Source organism: Marmota flaviventris, chromosome 7 (assembly GCF_047511675.1).
Source record: "Marmota flaviventris isolate mMarFla1 chromosome 7, mMarFla1.hap1, whole genome shotgun sequence".
NCBI lineage: Eukaryota > Metazoa > Chordata > Mammalia > Rodentia > Sciuridae > Marmota > Marmota flaviventris.
The window spans coordinates 53,550,751-53,576,426 of NC_092504.1; the positions used below are offsets into that span (position 1 = coordinate 53,550,751).

The window sequence follows — 25,676 nt, forward strand, 5'->3', positions numbered from 1 at the left end:
GATGTTCAGCTAATCATTAAAACATAAACATTTTTCTAACCGAATTTCTATTAGTATTAATATTCTATTTCTAAAAGAAGTCCAGGATTACCTGTAAAACTTTGCAAGCACATGCGAGTACACCAAATATTCCATCTAGCAATAATGTATTCTGTTATTCAGTGTAAGTGGAATTAAGGTAAAGTAAATTAAGCACTTAGTGTGAATTAGAAAATGTAGTTTGTGTGAGCTGAATTAGCTCTTGACTTACTTTATCTCTTTTTATTTTTCATGAAGAAGTATTGGTTAAAATATTTCAGAATTCAGTTTGTTTTAGGTCTATGTAAAGACATAGGCTTTAGTCTTTTGATACATAAAAATTTGAACTTAGGTAGAAAAACTTGAAAAATATGAGAATTTTGACAGAATTTCATCATGGTTTTAATGATAATAATTTGAAATTATTTAGTTTAGGTACATAATTTCAGAAAGACAAACATACAAGTTATGATTAACCTCAAAGTATCATGTATTTTACTATAGTAAATGGTTATGATTTTAAAGTAATTTTGCGCGACGTTTTATTATATAGAATCCCAGCCTATAAAATTTGCCCCCCAAATCTACTAGTTCCTTTAATGATTTTGTAAAGTTGGTAGTTTTATCCATATTTTTTCTGAGTTTCTCATGATCTATTCCTACATTATTTTGACAGCTAGTGAGTAATTCTTTATTTAATATAGTGTTGAGTTTAAAACATACTGAAATCAGTAACTTTGCTCTTTTGTAACTAACTGGATTTACTATTAATTTGTGGTCTTTACATTGTTTTTATAGGGTGTATGGTCTACACTCCCTGTAAATGAGAAAAAATTAAATCTTGCATTCAGATCTGCGAGGAGTGTTATTTTAATATTTTCTGTCAGAGAAAGTGGAAAGTTTCAAGGTAAGAATAAAAATAATTTGGACATGAAGAAACATTAATTGTATTAGTATCTTCATATTATTTTGTGATATGATTCCCTTAGGATTTGCAAGACTTTCTTCAGAATCACATCATGGAGGATCTCCTATACACTGGGTACTTCCAGCAGGAATGAGTGCTAAGATGCTGGGAGGTGTCTTTAAAATTGACTGGATTTGCAGGTAAATTTTATCGTTTAGTGTACGTAATTAGAGTTGCCATTGTTTTGAATGGGCTACCAGTTGGGAATGTTAAAATTCAATAGTAATTTCATTTATTCTTTCATTTTCCTCCACCCCCTTTTTTTTGTGTGTGTGTCTTTCCTAGATTGATAAGAATCCATGAATTTTAGAAGTGTTAAAAAATTAAAAACAACTTGCTTGACTACCTCACTGCCTTTATTGTCTAATATCGAATGCAAAGATTTATTTATTGAAGAGTTTTATGTATTTCAGTTGCTTAGTTTGTTGGCATGTTTTTGTAAATTTAATGCACATGTCATTGTGGAATGGGAAAAATAATTACTCTGACTTGGCTAATAATTTTGGAGATGACTGATTTAGTTATGATCAGTTGGTGGTTTTTGTGGGTAGAACTTTCCATGTCTTGTTTAGTCTTTAATTACTAAAATAAATATTATTGTAACAGGATTAAGTAAGGCTTAACTATTTATGAGAAAAAGTCAGGCTTATTTGAACACTGAGTTATTTACCATTATTTTGCGTATAAACAGCTAATTATGTAATCCAACTTTCCATGGCATGCACAAATCTTATTACCTGTAAAATTGGTTTTAAATGTCTACAAAGCACTATATGAATTCTTTGTTATAAGTTGACTTAGGGTCCTGGATATTAAAAACAGTGGAATAATTGATTAAGAAATAAGAGGAAAAATTGCTATTTATATCAGGAAAGCAGCATGAGCATGGAAACAATAGTGGGGGAAATGTAGAGGTTGGATAGGGACCTTTTTATGTGTATGGGAGGTAGACAGGAAGAACAAAAGATAGAGATGAAAAGTAGTATGGACCATCCTCAGCTATGTATAGTGAAGAATGATGAAGATACATGGGTAATGATAGAATAGAAATAGTGTGAGGGTGATTGTTGAATAGCCAAAAGCTATATGCAAAAGAATACTTATCCCATCTTATTTTCTATGTAAAAATATTAAAGTCATCTAAATTTTTATAAATAGGAAATTGGTTAAGTTTGTGATTTATTTTTTAAATATAATATTGTTATAGAAAAAATTGTTCATTTACCAACATAGAAAGATAAAACAAATAAAAAAATGAGACTTGCCAATGTCCCTGTACTCTACTGCCTCCCTGGGTTTTTATATATATATAATTTGTTAGAAATTAGATTTGTAATCCTAAAGTATGTGACAATTTTCAGGGGAAACGAGTTAGTGATGATTCTTTAGCAGAGAGATATTTTATTATTATTATTTTTGTATGTATGTGAGAGAAATTATAAAGCCAAAGGAAACGTTGGTGATATTGTAAAATATTTGGAGATAGTGCTTTCTTGGGGAAAGAGTCAAAAATGATTATTTATTTTTAGATAGATTGGAGCAGATTTTGTTTGAATGTTACTTGTATTAACCTTTATTTTCTCATTGCTGAGGAAATATTTATTTCTTAATTTTTGAAGATGCTTTTCATTTATTAACTAATCAATCTTTCTTATTCCTCTTCCGTTATTGGCTATTTTACTAGTTTGAAACACATAGGACAACAGAATACATAAAGATAGACCCAAATAGTTCATTGCACTAATATTGTATGTAAGATTTTGGGTAGAAAAGCTTTGGGCTCTTTACTGTTTAATAATAAATTATAGGTTTGTTAAGAAATGACATTGTAAATAAGACTTTGATTTTAATTTTTTAATCTTAAGTTCTGTTAAGTATAATTTGAATACTTAATAGTTTTGGATGGCACTTGGTATTTCCTTGGTATAAGTACCTTGAATGTTCCAAGTTAAGTTTTCTATATAAAATGAGAATTACATTTGATTATCCCAGAAATAAAAGAATTAAACTTTCATGAGTATGAATGCTCAGTGCTTTGCTTTAATAACAGTGATTGCTAGTAATATTCTTTCTTTTCAGTTATGGTAATCATTAGACTTTTATTTAAGTGCCTTGTGGATTTAATAATAACTCAAGTTTTTGGGGGGTGTAGTTCAGGGACTACTTGCATCAGTAGTCTCTGATTATAAAATGTAGTGCTGAGGACCACTACCTCCAATATGTGTTAAATTCCTAATGGCTTAGGTGCTAGTCACAGAATAAATTTCAGACCAGATAAGAAAGGCATAAATAATGACTGACTTCAAGTTGCTGCCTGGATTTAGCTCAAAATAAGGCTTTGCCGTTTTCATTGATAAACTGGCTGAGATTTAAACTAATTTGTCCAAACAATGAGCAAAATGAATCTAGTTAGAGCCAATGCCACCAAAGAATCTCGACCCCAGATGATGCATGTGGGTTGACATATGCTTTTACTTTGGATCTTGGGCATTTTGTTGCTAATAATTGAGAATTTCATTGAGTAATAATCTGTAACCTTCTTATATTTTGTTGACTATAGGTTTTCATTTATTTTTTTCTTGTAATTGTTTTAAATTGGTAGGTAGTTTAGAAGAAAAATCTAAAAAAAAAAAAGTAGGACAAAATACAAATAAATATGGAGCTCTGCCTCTGGATGTTTTAATCTTTTCATGTGTTACTAAAGATAGTCTTTCTACCTGGAATAAAGGTTGGGGAGAATTATCTGCTATTTATCTTATTCATCTTTGTATGCTTTTTTGTTGAGCAGTTTATTTTGTATTGTAGGTAGAGTGAAAAGTTCATTAATTTGATGTTTGTTTATGCATGAGTAAAACCTTTATCAATTGATTTTTTTTAATTGGCAAATAACAAGTGCTTATTATGTGTCATCTTTGTGTTTAGCATTGTGCTAGGTTGAAAAAGAGCTATGAAAATACTAAATTATACTTTTAAAAAATTTGTTCTTTATACACAAGGGATATATTAACTGTTTTATATGTCATTTCATTTGCAAACTACATAAGCAACAATAATACAAATAGTTATATCCTTATTTGTAAAATGAAGAAGCTCAGGCTGTTGAAAGAGAGCTGGGATTTAAACTCTAAATTGTCTTGGTTCTTAATTAAGCCTATGCTCTTAAACACTGTACAAATGGTTCTTGACTTACGGTAGCTTGAATTTTTTGATACAGTTCTGTAAAATGATAATCATTCAGTGGGAACCATACTTCAAGTTTGATTTTGATCTCTTCCCAGTCTAGTGATATTCAGTACTCTTTTGTTATGTTAGATAGGTTGGTGAGCTGCCAGCCAGTGGTGCCATTGTAAGGGTAAACAACCAATACTCTGCATCATATACATTGCTAAGCTATATTTGGTAGACCGGGAGTATTAAATGTATTTTTGATTTGAGATATTTTCAGTTTACCAGGGTTATTAGGCTTTAATTTCATTTAGGTAAAGGAGTAGCGGGACATGGTGGGCACACACTTGTAATCCCAGTGACTGAGGTTTCTGAAGCAGAAGGATCACGAGTTTGAGACCAGCCTTAGAAACTTAATAAGACCCTGTCTGAAAATTTAAAAAAAGAGGGGGCGTGCTGGAGTTGTAGTTCAGTGGCAAAGCACCTTGAGTTTAATCCCCAGTACCAAACAAACAAACAAAAAAAAGGCAAGGAACATCTATTTGTTTTTGTTTTTTGAGGAAACTGGAGAATGTAGAAGAAGGGGCTGTCCCTGGGGCTCTTTGTAGGGGATATGCAGAACTGCTGTGATTTTTAAAAATTTCAGTCACATTTAAGTCACAGTTAAAATAGGGATTCACTACTGTAGTAGTGTAAGGTCCTTACTAGATTACACAAAAGAAAGTAATTGATATTATTTTGTATTTAGGCGTGAATTACCCTTTACTAAGTCGGCTCATCTCACCAATCCTTGGAATGAACATAAGCCAGTAAAGATAGGACGCGATGGACAGGTTTGTTGTTTTGATTAATTCTTTAAAAACATAAAATTAACCAACTACTTTAGAAATCTTGATTGAAGGATATTTTAAAACCATTTCTGAAAGAAATGAACTATAAAAAATTAAGGGGAAATCTTATTTGGAGTTTATGATAATTTTTAACTAAGAAGACATCTATGTTGAAATATAGATTGCTTTATATGTAGTACTTTCATTGATAAAATTAAAAGGAAAATGATTGATGTGGCATGTTTTTAATTTTTTTCATAATATTGTCATTTTTTAAACAAATTCCACACTTGTATAACACATTTTAGAACGGCCATTTAACATCTTTGCTGATGTTTTTTGAATAGAGTAGGCTTCTGCAAAGACACACACACTCAGATGTTAAAGTCTAAAAGAGTATGTAGTGATTTAAATAGTGATTTCTAAACAAACCTTTGACATCCTCATAGCTTTCACAGATAATACTGAATGTTTCATCCTCAGAAATGAAAATGTTGGTAATTGAAACTAAGACTAAAGTTTTGAAGTTATGATTAAATCTGCTTTGTGGTTAGTCTATTTCAGTATATTAATTGAAAATAGCATTGACTTTTTAAAAGCCTGCAAGTTTGTCTGCCTTTATAATTATTCTGATGTATTTCAGTGCATAATTATCAAAGTTGTTGGCACACACACACACTAACATGTATTTTTTCTTTACTGTATTAAGATTGATGGCTTTGTCCTGATGTATTTGTATTTTACACAAAGAAATATTCCTTTAATTTTAGAGGATGATTGTTAAAGAGTTAAGCAGTAGCATTTGTGTATTTTACTGTGAAGATTCTATACTTTTAATTTACCCTTCATGAAATACCTTGAGAAGGTTTTCTGAATCTTTTGTGTAATACTTTTTGAAATTTTACTGGAATCTCATTATCATCAGCCTTGGGAAGCAATCCTCCAAGTCAAGTTTTGTTCTTATACATCAGGAAAATGCAAGTCTTAAAAAGGGTTCTCCTGTTTTTGTCTTAAAAATTGCTACTTTCCTATTCCAGGAAATTGAACTTGAATGTGGAACCCAGCTTTGTCTTCTATTTCCCCCCGATGAAAGTATTGACTTGTATCAGGTCATTCATAAAATGCGTCACAAGAGAAGAATGCATTCTCAGCCCAGATCAAGAGGACGTCCATCCCGTCGAGAACCAGTCCGGGATGTGGGAAGGTTAGAAACGTTCTTTGGACTGATAATAGGCACATGTATCAGGATAACATGATGGAGGAATATGATTCGTCAAAAGTTTTTCCTGCGGTAAAGAAGAAAGAGAAAATCCTCAAATCAAGCTGCATGGACTAGTTTGTGGCTTCATTGAGGATTTCACATGGTCACCTTGGTCTCAGTCATTTTTCAAGAGGAAAATGGGGATCTTACCTTATGCAGAAAAAAATTATTTGCTAAAGAGTGATAACCAGTTTAGATTAGTTAGTACTTTGATAACACAGTACACAAGTGAAATGAGGTAGGCATTTGTTGCTAAGAACAGGCTAGAAAGGAGGAAGAGGCGGAAGTCTTTATTTGCAAAAATTGTTAATATTTTGTAAAAAGCCTTTTCTTTCAGGTGTGTCTCTGGATAATCCTTATCAGATATGGGACTTTTATAAAGGATCACTAATATTTTTTCAGAAGATGACGCCTCATTTAGAGGATAAAATATTTTTAAGTTATTTTGATATTCAAGAAGAGCATTATTGGGACTGTTTGAAATTTTGTCACCGTGATGTGTTAACCCCATTGCCAAATATTCTCTAACATGTACCCAGTGAAATCATACATCTTGCTGAGCTTCTGAAAACAATAGGTTCTTTCCAAAGGGAATCAAGTGGCCCTGGGAGACCCGGCAACAAACCAAAACGAAGGGCTGTTGCTGTGTCTGTTTACAACTTTTCCAGATGCTGGCAGTACCGGTGGACTTAAAAGTGTTTTTTAGAGGATCGCCATGGTTATTGATCACTACTTTATGAACTTAACAGCATTTTCCAGGAAAAGGGGGTTTAACTTGTTACAGAATTGGAGAGAAGTCTTTGCAAAGGACTGATTTAAGCCCTTCTACCCAACACCTTCCCCTGTATAGATTTGCATACAGCTAAATCTAAAATATTCTGCTAAAGACTATTGGATATGTGGTTGATGGGATGAAACCTTTGGTTAAGTTTCCTTTTGGTGGAAACATCCTGCGGTAGGTACAGATAATACAACAAGAGCCCCATTTCTTTGAGCTTAAAAAGGACACTGTCGAGTAGGTAGGAGGAAACCTGGCAGAGCCCCTTACTTTTGGCCTAAAAGGACTGAGCACCAAGATGTCTTTTGAAGTTTAAGCTAAGAGGTTTCCTGTGCAATACAGTTTATACAAGTGAAGTTTTTACCTCAGTTTTGCAATGGACTGCAAACTATACTTATTACACCACTACACCTTCTCTCAAGCCTGCCAGGGCCTCCATTTATGTATGTGGCTTACAGCTTAAAGTCAGTAGTTGGACTACCTTATGAACTGTTACTATCATGTTTTATACCGGTCGTAAATGCACTCCCCAAACTACAAGAAAGCGGTATGTTTATTTTTTAAACCAGCTTTTAATTTTCATAGTATTTATTGTAGATTCAACTGTTTTTATTCTGTTGGGGGGGGGTTGGGGTTATTGCACTTAACTGAAGTTTGAGTGAACTTGTGTTGCAAACATTAATAAAAGCAGTCAGTGTTCAGAGAAATAGCTGAAAAACTAGTGATGCTAGGTTACTACAATTTTTATTTGACATTAATGTTAAAAAGACAAATTTACTAAATATTTTGGATTTTTAAAAATTTTGTTTAGCTCTTTATTAATGCCAAATAAATTGCAGTGTATTTTATTATGTTACATTAGTCATTAAGATTTATGAAAGACAATAAAGAGCAGCCCTCTGCAAACAGTACAGTTTCACCTTATAAAGAATATACTTTGAACTAGTTTTATGAATTCTGTTAAAGCTCATGAGCATTACTTGCGAATTTATATTGTTTCTGGAAAAAAATTTCCTTAATTTCTTAATGTTATTAAATATAGAATAAATGCTATTAAGAAATATTAAGAAATTAGTTTTTCAAAATACTAAATTTTATTTTAAACTTTCCTGTACAGTAGCTCTTTCTAAATATCAAACTTTCTGTATGATCATATGAAAAGTGTAATTTTGTGCAAGGCAGAGGGAAAATATTTATGCAGTTTTTAATTTTGTTTAGACTTAAACTAACGTGACATTAATAACTTAAATATATAGATTTTAGAATTACCTGTTGTATAATGATGGTATGCTTCTCCCACCCACCCACCTTTCTTTTTCATCTGAATGGTGGCTTTATTTGGGAAAGTGTTTTTATTGTTAATCTGGATATATTTGATTAGACATCTAAAATATGATTTACATGTTTTGATCAGATTACTCTGTGGCTGTCTCATCATAGCATGATATTGCAGAGAATGCCTACTTCCAGTGGTACTTTCAAGGTTTGGTTTATAGGACATAATTTGAAATTAAAATTAAGAATTTTTAAGATAATCTGATTGCCAAAAATTAATGTTATTTAAAGGAAGTAATGGGCTATTCTTTGTACTTATCTCTATCAAAAACTCTTGCTTTGCTGTTTGTTCTCCCAGCAGTTTTTGGTTTAATTTCTAATGTGTCTAATTTGTGTAGGCGTCGACCAGAAGATTATGATATTCATAACAGCAGAAAGAAACCAAGGATTGACTATCCCCCTGAGTTTCACCAGAGACCAGGTTAATATTTTATAATCCTGCAGATATTTGACTTAAATTATTAAACAAAACAAAACAAAACAAAAAATTTCTGTCATAATCCTGTAGTTTTAAAAATGAAGAAAATTTAAGACATGACTACTTAAACATTAGGAAATTATTAATATTTCTCATTAGTAATTCTTCCCCTGCTCTGATAAGATGGTTTAATCTATTCCAGTGTGAGTCATCATAATCTCTTAATTATCCGAAATTGCTAATTTTGCAAAAATGGAAATATATCTGCACACAAGTTCAAGATTTAAATGTAGTTAGGGTAAATAGTGACTGTATACTTTATTATGTTTTTCTGTTTCTGTGATACTTAGTGTTTTATGTATTATATAGCTTTAATCGGAAACTCAAGTTATACTTTTTTTTTTAAATAAAAAACTTCATGATTTTGCAGAATAATGGAAAATACTTGGTCTGTAATCTAAATGCAGCTTTCAGTTAGTCTATTCTTCACTGGAATTTTTATTCAACAAAGGATATCATATTTAGAACACAGTGATACACTTTTAAACCTAGCAATTTGGAAGTTGGTGTTAGCAATATAGTACTCTTCTATAACAAGTGGCTTTTAATACAAGCCTTATTCTTTCCTAAAATGGGGTCTTGTGTTGCAGTAGTGCAAGTAGTTTTTTCCCATTAACATGGCCACTCCAACATTTTATGCTTCAGTTTGCTGGCTTCTTACTAAAAGAAGCTGGGAAAAAGGCTGTTTCTTTCTCTTACTACCATGTTTTTTTCATTTAAAATATATACATTTTTGCAACTTTTGCAATTTGTTTCCCTCCCCTTTTGAGTTCCCATTTTTTAAAACATATCTGTGGTTTACTTAGCAAGACCTGTATGTATTCAATGTGAAAGGTAAACATTTGCTTTAAGAAAAATCCTGTTACAGTTTCCTCAAGATAGTTCCTCTTCTCTTTACCTTTCCTGTGGTACACAATGAAGAAATTTTCTCTATAGCAGGATTTGGGCCATGAATGTAGAAGATGTACATGAAAACCCCTCCAGTAGTTTACAATTCTGTGATATCATTAAGTTAGGTACTGCCTAGATTATCATATTATCTAAGAAGAAATTTTGAAAATGGAATATATAATAATAGTATCACTTAAAGTACATATTTTATGGAAAGAATTGAAACAAGTGGTAAGGAAGGCTTAATTATAGTGCCATAATAAAAATATATAAATTTGATTTACTAAAATGCTTGATGTTTGAACAGGGTATTTAAAGGATCCACGATACCAGGAAGTAGACAGGTAAGTTGGGTTCACTCTTGCTTAGCTTTGAATTACATTCTTGGAACTAGTTTATGAATTACCTGAATTTAGTTTCACAAATCTTATTCCCAACAGACGATTTTCAGGAGTTCGCCGAGATGTGTTTTTAAATGGGGTAAGCATTACCTTTTATATATTTAATGTAGATAAAACCAGGGTCTGGTTTGTTTTGTAGTCCTGGGATGATTTTTATTCATTATTGACATTATCATGTTTTATTTTAGTCCTACAATGATTATGTGAGGGAATTTCATAACATGGGACCACCACCACCATGGCAAGGAATGGTTTGTATTCTTTTTTTTTTTTTTTTCAATGAATTTAATTTACAGTTCCTAGTGCTTTGAGTGTTTATTTGTAACATGATGATTATAGTTATCTATTAAGAGACTTAATACAAATTTTTGCTAATAAGTAAATTGCATGCTGTTTGTAAAGTTATAGACTAATGAGTACATTGATTTGTGTTAACAGTCTAAGCATAATTGAGATGTATAATAATATAGGGTATTATGGTTAGTGTAAACTCTGCCTTCAGATATATTCTTATTCTCTAACTCTGACCTTGAACAAGTTTCATAATGTATCTCTTTCTCATCTGTAAAATTAAAAAAATCTTTGGCTCATCAAACATATTTAATACTCTGTACATGGCAGAGCTTTCTTTAGGTATACAATGGTGAATGAAATGGACATTATGCCTGTTCATTTATAGCTTAACATTTACTGAATAGTATCAGTCTCATAGGATTGTTGAGAAGAAAAATTTGCCAGAGATATCTAAAATTTAGTATAGTGTCTGATATAAATTTAGTTTTCTGTTTAAAGTAAGATTGATTAAATCCTGATAATTACTGATTTTTAATCATTTCCTTTCTTTAAGAAAACTGGATATTCTTCTTAGAGTTTATTTTAAGATATAAGGGTTAACTGAAGTGTTAATTTCCAAGAAAGGAAAACTTGGTAGTTTAAGTAGCTTTTGTTTCTTATTTTATTTTAAATGTTATATTATGTGACCTCTTCATCTGATTTTTGTTCCACTTATGATACAGAATTTTTTACTTCATATACAGATATGTGGATCATGATAATTATGAGATTTCTTTCCTTTGGGGTCTATGAAAATGTAAAATTAAAATATTTAATATATGAGCTTGATACTATGAAAGTAACTTCTGTACTTTATTCATTTTGTAATGGCATTCAAAGTTTCATTATTTTCTGGATTTATTTTATTTCTTGAGAATAAATGTGTGCATAGTACTTAAGCAGGTGATGATGGATGGGGCTCTTAATATGATGGTCTGGAGAATGCTCAGAAAGCAAGTGTTCAGATGGAGAGTCTACTCATTACCCTGCTCACAAAGAAAAACAGTTAACATTTGAAATTCTTTTGAAAATTGAGTGACTCAAACAGGACTGGAGACACCAAAAATACTATGATGAACAATATTACCAAGTGATGATCAGTGATTTTAGTACCAGGATGCTTGATGTTGTATTCCTGCGGTGCCCCTTAACTACTAGCACTCTGACTGTAGGCAGGTTACTTGGTGCCTCATTTTTTTCCCCATCTTATAAACTAAGAATTTGTGCCTCATAGGTTTTTCTGTGACAATTAAATGAATGTTATTTAAAGTGCTTTAGGATACTACCTGGCTCTCAGTAAATACCATGTTTGCTATTTTTATTAGAATGTAAATGATATGTTAAAAAGTATAAATATGTTGGATCTTTAAAAATGTGTGATTAGAGAGACTATCACAAATACTTTGTTTTCAACAAATGGAGATTTTGAAGAACCTTAATGGCTAGTACAGAAGATTAAATTATTTGGGGTTGGTGGTTTGGGTAGGATAATTCTAACAATGGCTTATATTCAAGGGTACTTGGCAGAATCTTATGGAAACGGTTTTTCTTTTTTAGCCCCCCTATCCGGGAATGGAACAGCCTCCACACCATCCTTACTATCAGCACCATGCTCCACCTCCTCAAGCCCATCCCCCTTACTCAGGACATCATCCAGTACCACATGAAGCAAGATACAGAGATAAACGAGTAGTAAGTGCATGAGAATGCAAAGGTGTGAGGGAACTACTTAGAATTCTGTAGGTAATTTAAATATGGGGATACCATATTGTGTTTAATATATGAGCTTTAAAAATGGCTGATCAAGCCTTTGGATTATTTAGACAGGTATTTCTCTTTGTTAATCAAAGTAAAGACTGCTCAAATTAGATAATCTATCAAAGATAAATAATACCTAGGATATTTTCTTTCTGTACTAAAATCTTCACTGTAACTATGTAATTAATGTTACTACTAGGTATTTCTAAGTTTTTTGTGTGTTCTGTCTCAATTTTTATAGTATTGATGGTTTATGTTAACAGATAATCTCATTATCTGTTATATAAATTTTTAACAAATTTTATTTGGATTAATAACCAGGTACGTTTAATCTCCTTTGCATCTGGTTCTTATGATATTAGGAAACAGCAATAAGATGCTAATAAATAGAATAACTCCCTTTAGTAATTGGTTCTAATAATTATATAAGTATTCAATGTACTTGATATATAAAAGGTATTTTTTTAATCACTTCAGAATAAATGAAAGATAATTTCTACTTTTGAGGTTTCCAGGTTTTTATTGTATAGTAGGCTTATTTTTATTATATTTCTTACTCCATTTTATTTTTAAATTTATTTTTAGTTACATATGACAGTAGAGTACATTTTGACATATTTATACAGACATGGAATACATCTGATTCTAGTTAGGATCCCAGTTCTTTATTTTTTTAAAAGTGGAAATTGTCTTCTGGTACTTGCTAGAAGTGTAATTCATATACTTATAAGTTTGATACTTATATTTACAAAGAACAAAAACAGTGTCTTCCTCAAAATCCCCCTCCCCCCAATAAAAAGTCTTGTTAGGATGAGGAGTTTGTACAGGGGCCAAGTATCTCTTATCTTCCACTATGAATTCTAGTTGGCCAGGATAATAGATTCCTGGGCAATCTTTTGAGACATGTATTGTTATTTCTTATTCTCATAAGAATAGTAATCATTCAAAATAAAATCTTAAGTAGTATCTTTAACATGATATAAATCAATTTGAGAATTCTAATAAATGGACCTGAAACTGTAGACTTTTTTTAGTCACACAAAAAAACATATAGCCTGTGTCGGATGAAATTTTAGTTTACTAGATGGGTTGTGGTGTTTTAAAAAGTGCCTTTTTTAAGTGATAGCCTAATTTTTAAAACAAGAAGTCTTTTTGATTCTTTTACTGAAATACAATTGTCCTTTTTAACAAGTTCTGTTTCATGGAATTTTATTGTAGTAGGTTTTCTAATTTGTGTGTGTGTGTATATTCTATACTTGTAACATCACATATTCCTTACATATGAAAGGAATATATGATGTTATAAGTATAGAATACATATGCTGTGGGATTGTGTTTTGAATCTTATGTTCTATATATTTAAGCTGTTTTTAAAACAAAACATATTCAGTAAGTAAAGGTGAGCTGAGAAATGAGAGTAGAAAGCTAAAACTAGAGCAAGGCTTAAGCTTTTAAAAGTAACCACAGCTTTCCCTTTCACTTAGTTGCTTACCTTACCCTTCCTTATTCATTTCATCCTTCAGTACATTTTTAGCTCTGTGTGAGACAAGATTTCAGTCTTACTGAGTGCTTATTTTCTTACAGTTCATTAAATTCCATAAATTATTTGTTAAAAATTTTATCTGTAAATTGTCATTATCAATAGACTTTAACAAAAATCTGAAGCATAAGATTTCTTAGTTTCACCTCAAGAGGGCAGAGTTTGCTGTATTTTGTGGAGTTGAAGGAAGGTAAAAAGTATAGTCTTGCATCAAAAACATTGACAGTGTTTAGCATAATGGGAAAATATGATGGTTGATTGTCATGACCAGGTGTTTACTTTGGTCTAAATCTCGTTAAAGGGATTAGATGGAAGAATCATTAAACTTGAATACAAGGAAATTGAATGATGAGGCTTGAGTTATCTGTGGTAAATGTCTTAATTAGTGAGCCATCAAAATTCTTTTTCTCTGAACAGTCAAAATATATCTTCTGTGAATTAATTATTATAGTTTTCTGAAATCTTCCTCTCTACCAGACTTAATAAGTGTTGTTCAGACATTTTGGCATGTTTATCCCATTTCTTTCTTTTCTTCCCATTTTAGCATGATTATGATATGAGAGTGGATGATTTCCTTCGTCGCACACAAGCTGTTGTCAGTGGTCGGAGAAGTAGACCCCGTGAAAGAGACCGGGAGCGAGAACGAGATCGCCCTAGAGATAACAGAAGAGACAGAGAGCGAGATAGAGGACGTGATCGAGAAAGAGAAAGAGAGCGATTATGTGATCGGGACAGAGACCGAGGGGAGAGAGGTCGATATCGAAGATAATGTGCTTTTGGAAGCTCTGATTGAAGATACAAAAAAAAGAATCTTTTTTTTTGGTTGATTTTTTTTTGTTTGTTTGTTTTTTTGGTGTGTGTTTACAAGTAGTAAATTTATTTTCAGCTGTCTACTTAAAGTCCATTGTGTAGAAGGATTTATTATTACCCCCTTCGTTTCAAGCATGCAGTATAATAAGAACTGGAAAATCTCAAATCCTCCAAAAATGCACAGTTGACAGTTGACACTTTTATCGGGGCAGAATGGAACAGTCCAAGAATGTAGATATTGATTCATTCTCCAAAAATGTTCATCTTATAGCTTATTCATCTAGAGTTATATTTTTTGTTTGTTTTCTTTCAGATCTTGATAACTGCCATGGTATTTTGCTTTGATGTGTTTCTACATGTAGTTGCACACGGTTCAGTAAAAATAATGCTGCTATCAAGTATGCAAATATTGAAGTATGATGGTTTGACTATATGGCAGTGTTGTAGCAGCCTCTTGGTTTCTCCTTTTCCCTCTTTTTTTAAAAAACTTATAAAGTCACTTTTTATTTTTTAGTCTTCAATGATGAGAGCAATATTAAGAAGACATTGCTATCTAATTTTTAATCTTTTTAAAGAAAAGATTCCTATGTTCAGTAGCATGATTGATGCTATTGTTTAGCCTTTCCCTCTAAACTGTATACATTGGCTTGGAATGTTCACAACTTGGCGTGTGTGGCAGCAGAAGATAATTCCCATATTCTACATTGCTACTGTTTTGTATAAAATAAATTGGTAAAGATTGACACTTACCTGTTGTTACTTTTTTCTTGTCTGATTGCCAGTTTCTTATTATGCATTAGTGGACATAAAAGAATACTTTCTCTAAGAATTTATGTGATAAGGTAGAATTATGTTGGTATTTTGTTTAAGTATTTATACATCTTATAACATTTTGGGGTCTACCTTGATCTCTGATTTGTTCTCTTATTTATTTCAGATTTTCAATCTGTTTTTGTCTTCTATAAGTGAGTTACTTTGTAGAATTTTCTATTTTACTTCCTAAATTGACTTAAAATTTAGCCCTCCTAGTTATTTCCATATATTAACTGCCAGTCCCTCCCACTGGTAATAAGCTATAATAGAAATAGATCAACATAAGCTAACAGTTTATTGAAGAATATTTTGCATTTCAGTTTCTTGAGTTACATATGAAATTTTGTCCTGTATAAAGTTGAATTATCTAAATGTAAGGGCTATTTGAATATTTGACTACTTTGTTTTGGTTTTTAAATATTTAGAGTTCGTGCCACAAGATGATAATGCAGCTTTACATTTAATCTGTATTTATTGGCCTGAAAAGGAGAACATAGGAGCTTTACTCTGTAATATATAAAGCTCTAATTTTACTGCCTTCATATTCACATCAGCATTTAGAATATTTTTCTTTGCATTTAAAATGAGTAAATTTATTTTTCCTATCTCAAAAATAAAGCCTATAGATTTATGTTAACTCTGTGCAGTGTGGTTCAGGAAAGTACATTAACTATTTCTTAAGGATACCAGAGTTCTAGCTTTGGAATTGCCTTTTGTTGTTTGATTTTGAAAGCTGGTAGTGGTAAAATGCCTTTGTCACTCTTCTGAAAGACATTTAGATTGTTCCTTGTTTTAATATTAAAAAGTCTTTTTTTGAACATGTCAAGTGTGTTTAATAGATGAAGAAAGAAATGTGAATAATTGTGAGTACTTTTCCAGTAATGTTATAATTCCCTGACCCAAGGGTAAGGGTAGTGTGACACAGAGACCATTTATCCTGATTTTTTTTTTTTTTTTTAAGGTACCAGGAATTCAACCAGGGTCACTTAACCACTAATCCATATTCCTTAAAGGAACTCTTTGAATCAATCAGGGCAAGATCTTTTGCAAGATTGTTAAGACTAGGAAGTTTATGGTACTTAGGCTAATGAGACTGTAGGAGACTTTTTCTGAGCTTTACTTATAAGAGACCCAGTAGAAGAGATTCCCTTCACTTCCAGGCACTAAATTATGTGAATACAAAGTATCAGGGAATTGGTTTAAGAATAATTAAATAGATAAAGCCAGAACTACTTGTATGATAGAATAGATAAGATATTTTTGGTCACTTTTCTACTTAATAGGAGAGAAAAGACCCTATAAGTACAGTCATTGATAAAATAATAGCAAAACATTGGGAGACCATAGTTCTGAATAAAATAAGGTATAATATCAATAAGGACAAGTAGATCTTTTTATGACCAAGTAGTACCTTTCAGTCACACAGGGATATATAGAGTGCAACTGAATTTTTCTGACTCTTTAGTTTTGACTTGGGGAAAGATGCTCAGAATATATTGGAGTTGGAAAGGACAAATCTAGTAGAGGAAGAAAGAAAGGGGCAGAACTTCTATGGTGTCACATTCATCACATCTTTCTGGTAGGTGCTTGTAGACTTAACAAAGGCTAGCATGTAGTGGAGTCAGACTTTGAGCCACATTGTTTTACTTGACTAGTCCACAATTTTCTGAAAAGAAAACATTTCTTCTCTGTTAGTATGTTTTCTGGTATAATCTAGGAAATACTCCAGATGGGATATTCTGGAAAGGAGGAAAGAAAAATTATTGTTTATTTGTGGGGATAGAACTCTGGACTTCAATCAAGCACTTCATCACTGAGCAACATTCTTATCCCCTTTTTAATTTTGATATTGTCCCACTAAGCTGCCCAGGCTGGACTCAAATTGGAAATCCTGCCAGCCTTTCTGAGTAGCTGGGATATAGGTGTGTGCCACCACCCCTGGCTTCATCGTGTTTTTTAAAAATGGTTCTATCTAACCTTAGAGCTTCCAGTTAAAAAGGGAATAAAAATATGAACCAATACAGATTTTGAAAGTATGTTTAATAAGCATGTCAGTCAATTTATGCTAAATTTAGCAAGTGTATTAAGTACTTCCAATGGGACATTTTGGGGGAGATTATAGATACAAAAGAGTCTCTCTACCTTTAAAGATTAATTTTCATATGGAGATATATTTATGGACAATTGTGACCATGAATTTGGATGGTGAAGCAGGATTGGAGAAGTCGATGGGATTTAGAGATGCTGAAGATAAAAAAGGGGTAATGGAACTGGGAAAGGAGTGTAGATGAAAGTGAAATTAAACTGTTAGGACCAGATTGCCTGAAATTATTTGCTGTGATTTTACTTCCCTGTATGTAAAGTGATGCCTTTGGAAAATTTCAAAAGCAATACCTGTTGAGATTTTGATAGTAATACACATGGCCTTGAACAAATACTAAAAAGTACAAAAAAAAGTCAGTCTCACTTTCCATTCTAATTTACATAGGTAACCGATGTGATGGTTTCCCCTTAGATTTCTTTCTAAGCTTATATAATCATTGTATGCATATATAGTTATGTTTGTGATATATGTGGCATATACAGTCATACACCATATTAGGATGCTTTGGTCAATGAGGAATTGCATATATGACTCTGGTCTTAAGGTTATATCACCTGGCAAAATTGTAGTCATCTTAGTTCATGTAAATACTCTTCATGATGGATCACACCATGAAGAAATTGCCTGATTGCTTTTTTTAATCTATTATAAGCAACACATGAATATGAATATATTTCTACACAAAGCTTTTTTCCACTCACATCTCTTTGTATTAAAATGTCTTCATTCATTCAATGATTCTAGGGCAGTTAGAGAATTTTCCTGTCAGAACAGTGCTAAAATGGATAATCTTGTGCATGTATTTTTATGCTTACACTTTTTGTCAGGGAGAGATCTAGAAATGTAGTTTGGTCATTTTGCATTTTGACAGAATATTGTCAGATTGTCTTCCAAATAGTCATACAATTTACTAGCAGTCTGTGAGCCTTGGTAGTTTACTATATATAGTCTTTATCAGCATGGGAAATTATAAACCACTTAAATTCCTGCCAACCTGACAGAAGCATAATGCTTTTTGTATTTATTTGCATTTCCCTGATTTATAAATTTGAGTATTTTTTTCCCCACAAATTTAACCATTGATATTTCTTTTTTTCTGATAATTGCCTTTTTCTCATTCGTTGCTCACTTTTTATAATTTGTATTATGAATGACTGATACGGATATTGATTATTGGTTTGCAATATGTGCTGTCAATTTTCTCTACTAATGTTATGGGTTGTCTTTTTATTTGTTTATGATATCTTCTTCCATATATAAGTTTGCCTCTACTGGAAGCTGTGGTCCATACTTGTAATCTCAGCAACTGGGGATGTTGAGGCAGGAAGATTGCAAGTTTGAGGATAGCTTCAGTAATTCAGCAAGGACCTAAGCAACTTAGCTAGAACTTGTCTCAAAATTGAAAAAGAATTTTTTTTTAAAAAAGCCGAATATGTAGCCCAATGGTAAAAGCACTCTTGGGTTAAATCCCCAATATCCTCCCACCGGAAGTTTGAATCTTTAATTCAAATATGTAAATTGTTATGGTTTTTTAGGATTTGTACTATTTTCAAGATTCTGAAAAGTATTCTATGGATATTTTAAAATTTAAAGTGTTTTAACTTTTAAATGTGAAATCCAGTATGAAACTTGTTTTTATGATGATCTGACATGGGGATCTTATTGAATGTACCCTAACTATATCTATGAATATGGCAATTATGTCTCTATAAATGATTTTAGATGCCCCCCTTGCTTTTTTACATATGCAGTTTCTCATGTGGGTTTAATTTGGATGTTAGTCTGTTCATTGATGTGCACACCTGTTTCTATACCAGCGCTACAGTATATTAATAGCTATAGTTTATTAGGATGCTCTTCAGTTTCAATGTTTTTCTTATTTTTTTGTGAATGCAATTCTATATTAGCATGTGTAATTCTTTTGTGTCTCTTGAAAATACTTTTATTTTTAAATAAATGCATTGAGCTCATAGAATTATTTAGAGAGAGTAACTTAAATGTCAAGATTACTAATCCAGGTAATTGGTATATCTTTCCAATTTTTCACATCTTTATGTTCTCAAGGAAATCTTTTTTTTAACTTTTATTCTATATAATTCATACATTTTTGTAGTTATTTTATTTGCTCATAGTTTCTGTTATTTAGTGAATTTTTGTAATATTTTAGGTTTTTTCCTAAAACTTAGGAAACTTTTTTTATTTTTTTAAACCACATATATTTAAAGGCATGCAACAGAATGTTTTGGTATGTATGTATATATAGTGAAAGGATTAGTAAAGCCAATTAACATTCATCATCTCACATAATTACCTTTTCTCTGTGTGATTAAGAGTTCCTCAAAATCTTAGAAAATTTTCTGTATACAATAAAATACTCACTATGGTCCTCATGCTGTACTTTAGATCTCTAGACTATATAACTTCAATTTTGTACTCTCTGACCTACATCTTATTTCCCATCAAACCCCCCCCACCACCACCACCACCTCCAGTGACCACTATTCTATCGTGTTTCTATGTATTAGACTTGTTCTTTAGATTTCTTACATAACAGATCATGCAGTGTTTTTGTGTCTGGCTTATTTCATTTAGTGTGTCTGTCTTTCATGTTTATCCATGTCACAAATGGCAGGATTGCCCTCTTTTAAAGAGTAATACTCCATTCTGTTTGTGTGTAACAATTTATCCAGTCCTTTGTCAACCAACATTTAAGATGTTTCCATACCTTGGCTATTATGAGTAATATTGCAGTGAGCATGGAAGTTCACATATTTCCACAAGGTGCTGATTTTATTTCTTTTGATTATATAGTGAGAAAGGGAGTAATTCTATTTTTAATTTTTTCAGGAAACTTCATGATCTTTTACATTATACTTGTACCAATTTACATTCCAGCAGTGCATTACACACCTTCACAAACTCTTGATATCTTTTGCCTTTTAGATTGTAGCTGTGTAACAGGTGGTATCACATTTTGGGTTTTGATTTCCCTGATGATTAGTGAGGTTCCGCACCATGTACCTGTTGGTCTTATTTATGTTGTCTTTGGAGAATTTAGGTCCTTTGCCCTTTTTTTTTTTTTTCTTTAATTGGATGATGATTTTTGCTATTGAATTGTGAGTTCCTTATATATTTTGGATATTAACTCTTATCAGGTTCTAATTTTCTTCTGTTCTATAGGCCACCTTTTCCTTTTGTTAATTGTTTATTTTGCTGTATTATAGTGCCACTTGTTTATTTTTACTTTTGTGGCCTGTGCTTTGGTGTTCTATCCAAAACATTGTCAAGATCATTGTCAAGGAGATTTTCTCCTATGTTTTCCTCTTGGAGAAGTGTTTTTTTTTTTTTTTTTTCCTGCATTTTTTTGGGGGGGTAAGTAATTATTAGTGTAAAATTTAACTGGTTTTAGTGTGTTAATATTGTATTCTGCAACTTTATTGAATTACTTGAGGTTTCTTGTGTGTGTTTTTTCTATATTTAGGATCATCTCATCTGCAAATAGGAACAGTATTTTCCTTTATGATTTTAGATGCCTTTATTTATTTTTTCCTTGTCATTCTGCTCTTGTTAATACTTCCAGTACCATGTAAATAGAAGCAATGAGGGTAGGCATTCTTGCCTTGCATTGAATCTTAGAGGAAAACCTTTCAGTTTTTCCATTTATGATGATGTTAGCTGTGACCTTTTCATATATGGCCTTTATAGGAACTTTCCACCTATATCAATTTGTTGAAAGATTTTTATCTTGAAAAATTGTGAACTTTGTTCTCTGCATCTAGGGGATGAACATGTGGTTTGTATCATTCATTTTGTAAATATAGTATATTGACTAATTTGCATATGTTAACCTTCCATGCCAGGCATTAAATCTTATTTGCTTATACTGTAATTTTTTGGCATGTTGAATTTGTTAATATTTTGGGGGTTAGGGTTATGGTGGCTCATAAAATGCATTTGGATTATTTCTTCTACCTTTTTTTTTTTTTTTTTTTTTTGAGAGCGAGTTTAAGAACTGTTGGTACTAATTATTTTGATGTTTGGTTAAACCTAGCCATTAAATCATCTAATCTTGGGCATCTCCTTGTTGAGATTTTTAATTACTACTTCAATCTCAGTGGTTTATTCAGACTTTCTGTTTCTTCTCATTTCATTCTTGTTCGTTTTCTAGAAATATATTTCCTCTAGTTTATCCAATTTATTGACATATGTTATACATAATAGTCTTTTATGATCCTTAGTAATATCTCCACTTTTGTTTCTGATTCTATTTGTGCATTCTCTTTCCTTTAAGTCTTAGTCTTGCTAAATTTCTTTTATTTGTCCAAAATCTAACTCTTTTGTTAATTTTTTTCCTGCAGTTTTCCTTTTGATTTATTTGTTCTGATTTTTACTGTTTTCTTTCTTCTGCTAAATTTCATTTTATCCCTCCCCTCTCCCATTCTCCTTCCTCTAGTAGAATCTGTTAGTTTATATTTGATTAGTTCTTTATGCTGTCCTATCTTTCCTTCCCCCTTTATTTTACTCTACCTTCTGCATATGAGATAAAACATTTCTTAGTTTGGCTAATTTGACTGAGCATTCTTTATTTCCATCCCATTTACTGGCAAATGCCATAATTTCATTGCTTTTTTTTTAGAGTAGAACTCCTGTGTGTGTGTGTATATATATGTATATGTGTATATATATGTATATGTATGTATGTATGTGTGTGTATATATATATTGCAATTTCTTAATTCATTCTTCCATTGATGGGCATCTAGGTTGATTCCATAGTTTAGCTGTTGTAAATTGTGCTGCTGTAAACATTGATGTGGCTAAATACTGTAGTATACTGATTTTAGATCTTTTGGGAAAATACCCAAAGAGTGGGATAGCTGGTGGTTCCATGCCTAATTTTTCTGAGGATTCTTCATACTGCTTTCCAGAGTGGTGGTACTAGTCTGCAGTCTCACCAACAATATACAAGTGTACCTTTTCCCCCACAACCTCACCAGCATTTATTGTTTGTCTTCTTGATCTTTGCCATTCTGACTGGAGATGAAATCTTTGTGTAGTTTTGATTTGCATTTCCCTGATTGCCAGAGATATTTGACATATTTTCATGTATCTGTTGGCCATTTGTGTTTTTTCTTTTGAGAAGTTTGTTTAGTACTTTTGCCCATTCACTGATGGGATGATTTGATTTATTGGTCTTAAGTTTTTTGAGTTGTTTCTGTATTCTGAATATCAGTCCCCTATCAGAGGAGTAGCTGGCCAAGATTTTCTCCAATTCTGTCGGTTTACCTCTTCACGCTTTTCACTGCTTCCTTTGCCGTGCAGAAACTTTTTAGTTTGATGGCACTTATTGATACTTGGTTTTATTTCTTGTGTTTTGGAGGTCTTATTAAGGAAGTTGGTGCCAACACCTAAATAATGAAATGTTGAACCTGTTTTCTTCCTGAAGTTGTAAAGTTTTTGGTCTAATTCCTAAGTCTTTGATCCACTTCAATTTGAGTTTTGTGCAGATTGACAGAAAGGAGTCTAATTTCATTTTTCTACATATAACTATTCAATTTTTCCAGCACCATTTGTTAAAGAGGTGATATTTTCTCCAAGATTTATTTTTGGCACCTTTGTCAAATATCAAATGGCTATATCTATGTAGATTTGTCTCTGTGTCTTCATGTCTATTTTGATGCCAATGCTTTTTGTAATTATGCTCTGTAGCATAATTTCAGATCAGGTATTGTGGGATGCCTCCTGTGTTGATTTTCTTGCTTAGTATTACTTTGGCTATGCTGGGTCTTTTGTTGTTTCGAATGAATTTAAGAATTGTCTTTTGATTGTTTGTTTGTAATCCTGTAAAGAATGTTATTGGTATTTGATAGGGATTTCATTGAATCTGTATATTGCTTTTGGTGGTACGGGCATTTTGAAAATATTGATTCTGCCTAACTAAGAACATGGGATGTCATACATTATTCCCTCAAACTAATATGTATATATCCAGTTGCTTATTTTAAAACATAGTAATATAGTTGAATACTCATGAATTTGTTTTGTTTTGTTTTGTTTTCTTTCTTGGGGATTGAACCCAGGGCCTCACATATGCTAAGAAGGGCTTTACCACTGAGAAATTTTATTTTTGAGATAGAGTTCATTACATTCCCAAGGCTGGTCATGAACTTGTGAACCTCCTGCTTATAGACCACCAAACCTGGCTCATGTATTTTTTTTTCTGTTTTATAGTTTACTATTCATTTTTTGGTGGTGACATGATTGTATGTTTAAAGTTTAATGAAAAAAAGTAATAGTGTATTTCTTGTATATTATTATCTATATTATATTTTGGATATTATGCCTTTTATTTTATTATTAGTTTCATTAATGATTATTGCTAAAATGAATTTTGTCATAAGAGTTCTTTTTTCTTTTTTCCATAGTTTTTTTTTTATTGCTGCATTATAGTTGCACATAATGGTGGGATTTGTTGTTATATATTTATACATGCATACAATATAACTATATATAGGCTAATGTCATTCTCTAGTATTCCTTTTTTCTCAAGTTCTAAAAAAAAAATTCCAGCTTACAAAAACAACTAATTAAGTCTTTGTTCCATCCAGTTGTTTAAACATATATCTTGTCAAGCAAAAAAAACTTGCTCTTGGTTTCTTTTATTCTTGATGATTTACAAACTTTATTCTGAATTCAAAGGCTATTAAAGACAAGAGTTTGAGATCTTTTGGACATATAAAATACTTTCTGTAGCATAGGATCTCACAATTGTTCCACACAATATTAGGGGATTTTTTTTTTTTTTTTTTTTTTTTTTTGTGTGTGTGTGTGTGTGTGTGTGTTGGGGCGGGGGTACTGGGAAAGGAACCAAGGGAAACTTACTATGGAACTACATCCCCAGTCCTTTTTTTGTTTTTAATTTTTAGATAGTATCTTACTAAATTGCACAGGTTTGCCTTAAACTTGCTATCTTCCTGCCTTAGTGTCCTGACTTGCTGGAATTTTAGGCATGCATCACCATACCCAATCGATATTTGTTTCTTGATTCCACCTTCAATTCATTTTTTCCGTGTGCTATAAGATCCTAGGTGTTGAAGTAGTTGGAACTCCTATGAGGAGATAAGGTTAAGCAATGAGACATATGTCACAGAAAGAGGGACATCTACAATACAAGGTAACTTCTACATTATGATCCAAAGGAACTCAAAAACTTGGCTGGGTCCCACTTGTCAGTCTTAATTAAAGAGAAATAATCTCTTCTTTAAATTTGTCTTATTAATCAATCACAGTGGTACATTTAATGAAGTACTCCAGCATGTTCAAAAACTATGTAAAAGTATCTTTTGTCTTTCTACTTAAATATTTTATTGGGCTGTATAGTTTTGGGTAGGTAGCTAGTTAGGACCATTCAGAATTTCTGAAATAATATTTCCATGGAAAAGTATTTTGTATATTATGAGGGGTGAACTGTAAATTTCCATGCTGCACAAAGAGCTTGACTAAACCCTATGCTAAGATGCATGACCAAAGTTTAGCCCTAAAGGTGACCTCAGTTGCCATGCTGAATATTTGTTCAAGCAAATGAGATTCAACCCAAAATATACAATGTCCAACCCACACTCGTCAAACCATTTCAGTAAATTTTTACTTACCACTTCTGTAATTTTCCGTTTCAAAAAATCCTGAAGAAACTTTTTGGTCTCCCCTCTTCACTTACCTATTGTCTCATTTTGCTTCCTGTTCTCCCTTTAAAAACCTCAGTGGCCTTTGTCTTAATTGGAGTGGAATCAGTTTATACAGGAGTCTCTCTGCTACAAGAATCAGAATAAGATTTTTCATGCCATTTTTAAGTAGTGTCATGCTCTGCTTTGACAGGAGCATGTTACACTCGCTTGCATTTTATTGAAATAGTGTTTCTGAAAACACAGTAAAAACATCAGATTTATGATCATCTCAGATCAATAGACTAATGCTCCAGTGAGTGTCATTTAAGTTATGAAATTACACTTCAGGATTAAAGTAGATTTATTTGAGGATTTTTTAAAACTTTGTTTTAATTAGTTACATATGACAGTACAATGACCTTGACATATCATATATTTGAATCAGATGGGATATAATTTCTCATTTTTCTGAGTGTACAGGTTGCAGAATCACATTGGTCATGCAGTCACGTATATACACACAGTAATAAT

At 31.9% G+C, this 25,676-nt stretch overlaps 1 protein-coding gene across 2 annotated transcripts in view; it reads left to right on the top strand.

The window, feature by feature from the left end:
• The window catches only part of Ythdc1 (YTH N6-methyladenosine RNA binding protein C1), a 29,562-nt gene extending 14,248 nt beyond the window's left edge, over nt 1–15,314 (top strand). Inside the window, exons 8-17 of one of the 2 annotated variants that reach the window (XM_027947320.3) lie at nt 817–925; nt 1,008–1,125; nt 4,899–4,983; nt 6,018–6,184; nt 8,693–8,775; nt 10,031–10,067; nt 10,140–10,203; nt 10,313–10,375; nt 12,015–12,149; nt 14,300–15,314. In XM_027947320.3, coding sequence (XP_027803121.1) covers nt 817–925; nt 1,008–1,125; nt 4,899–4,983; nt 6,018–6,184; nt 8,693–8,775; nt 10,031–10,067; nt 10,140–10,203; nt 10,313–10,375; nt 12,015–12,149; nt 14,300–14,524 — 1,086 coding nt within the window. In that variant the 3' untranslated portion in view covers nt 14,525–15,314. The remainder of the gene's footprint in view (nt 1–816; nt 926–1,007; nt 1,126–4,898; nt 4,984–6,017; nt 6,185–8,692; nt 8,776–10,030; nt 10,068–10,139; nt 10,204–10,312; nt 10,376–12,014; nt 12,150–14,299) is intronic. The other variant, XM_027947321.3, reaches the window with a different exon arrangement.
• Nucleotides 15,315–25,676: the final 10,362 nt, after the last annotated feature.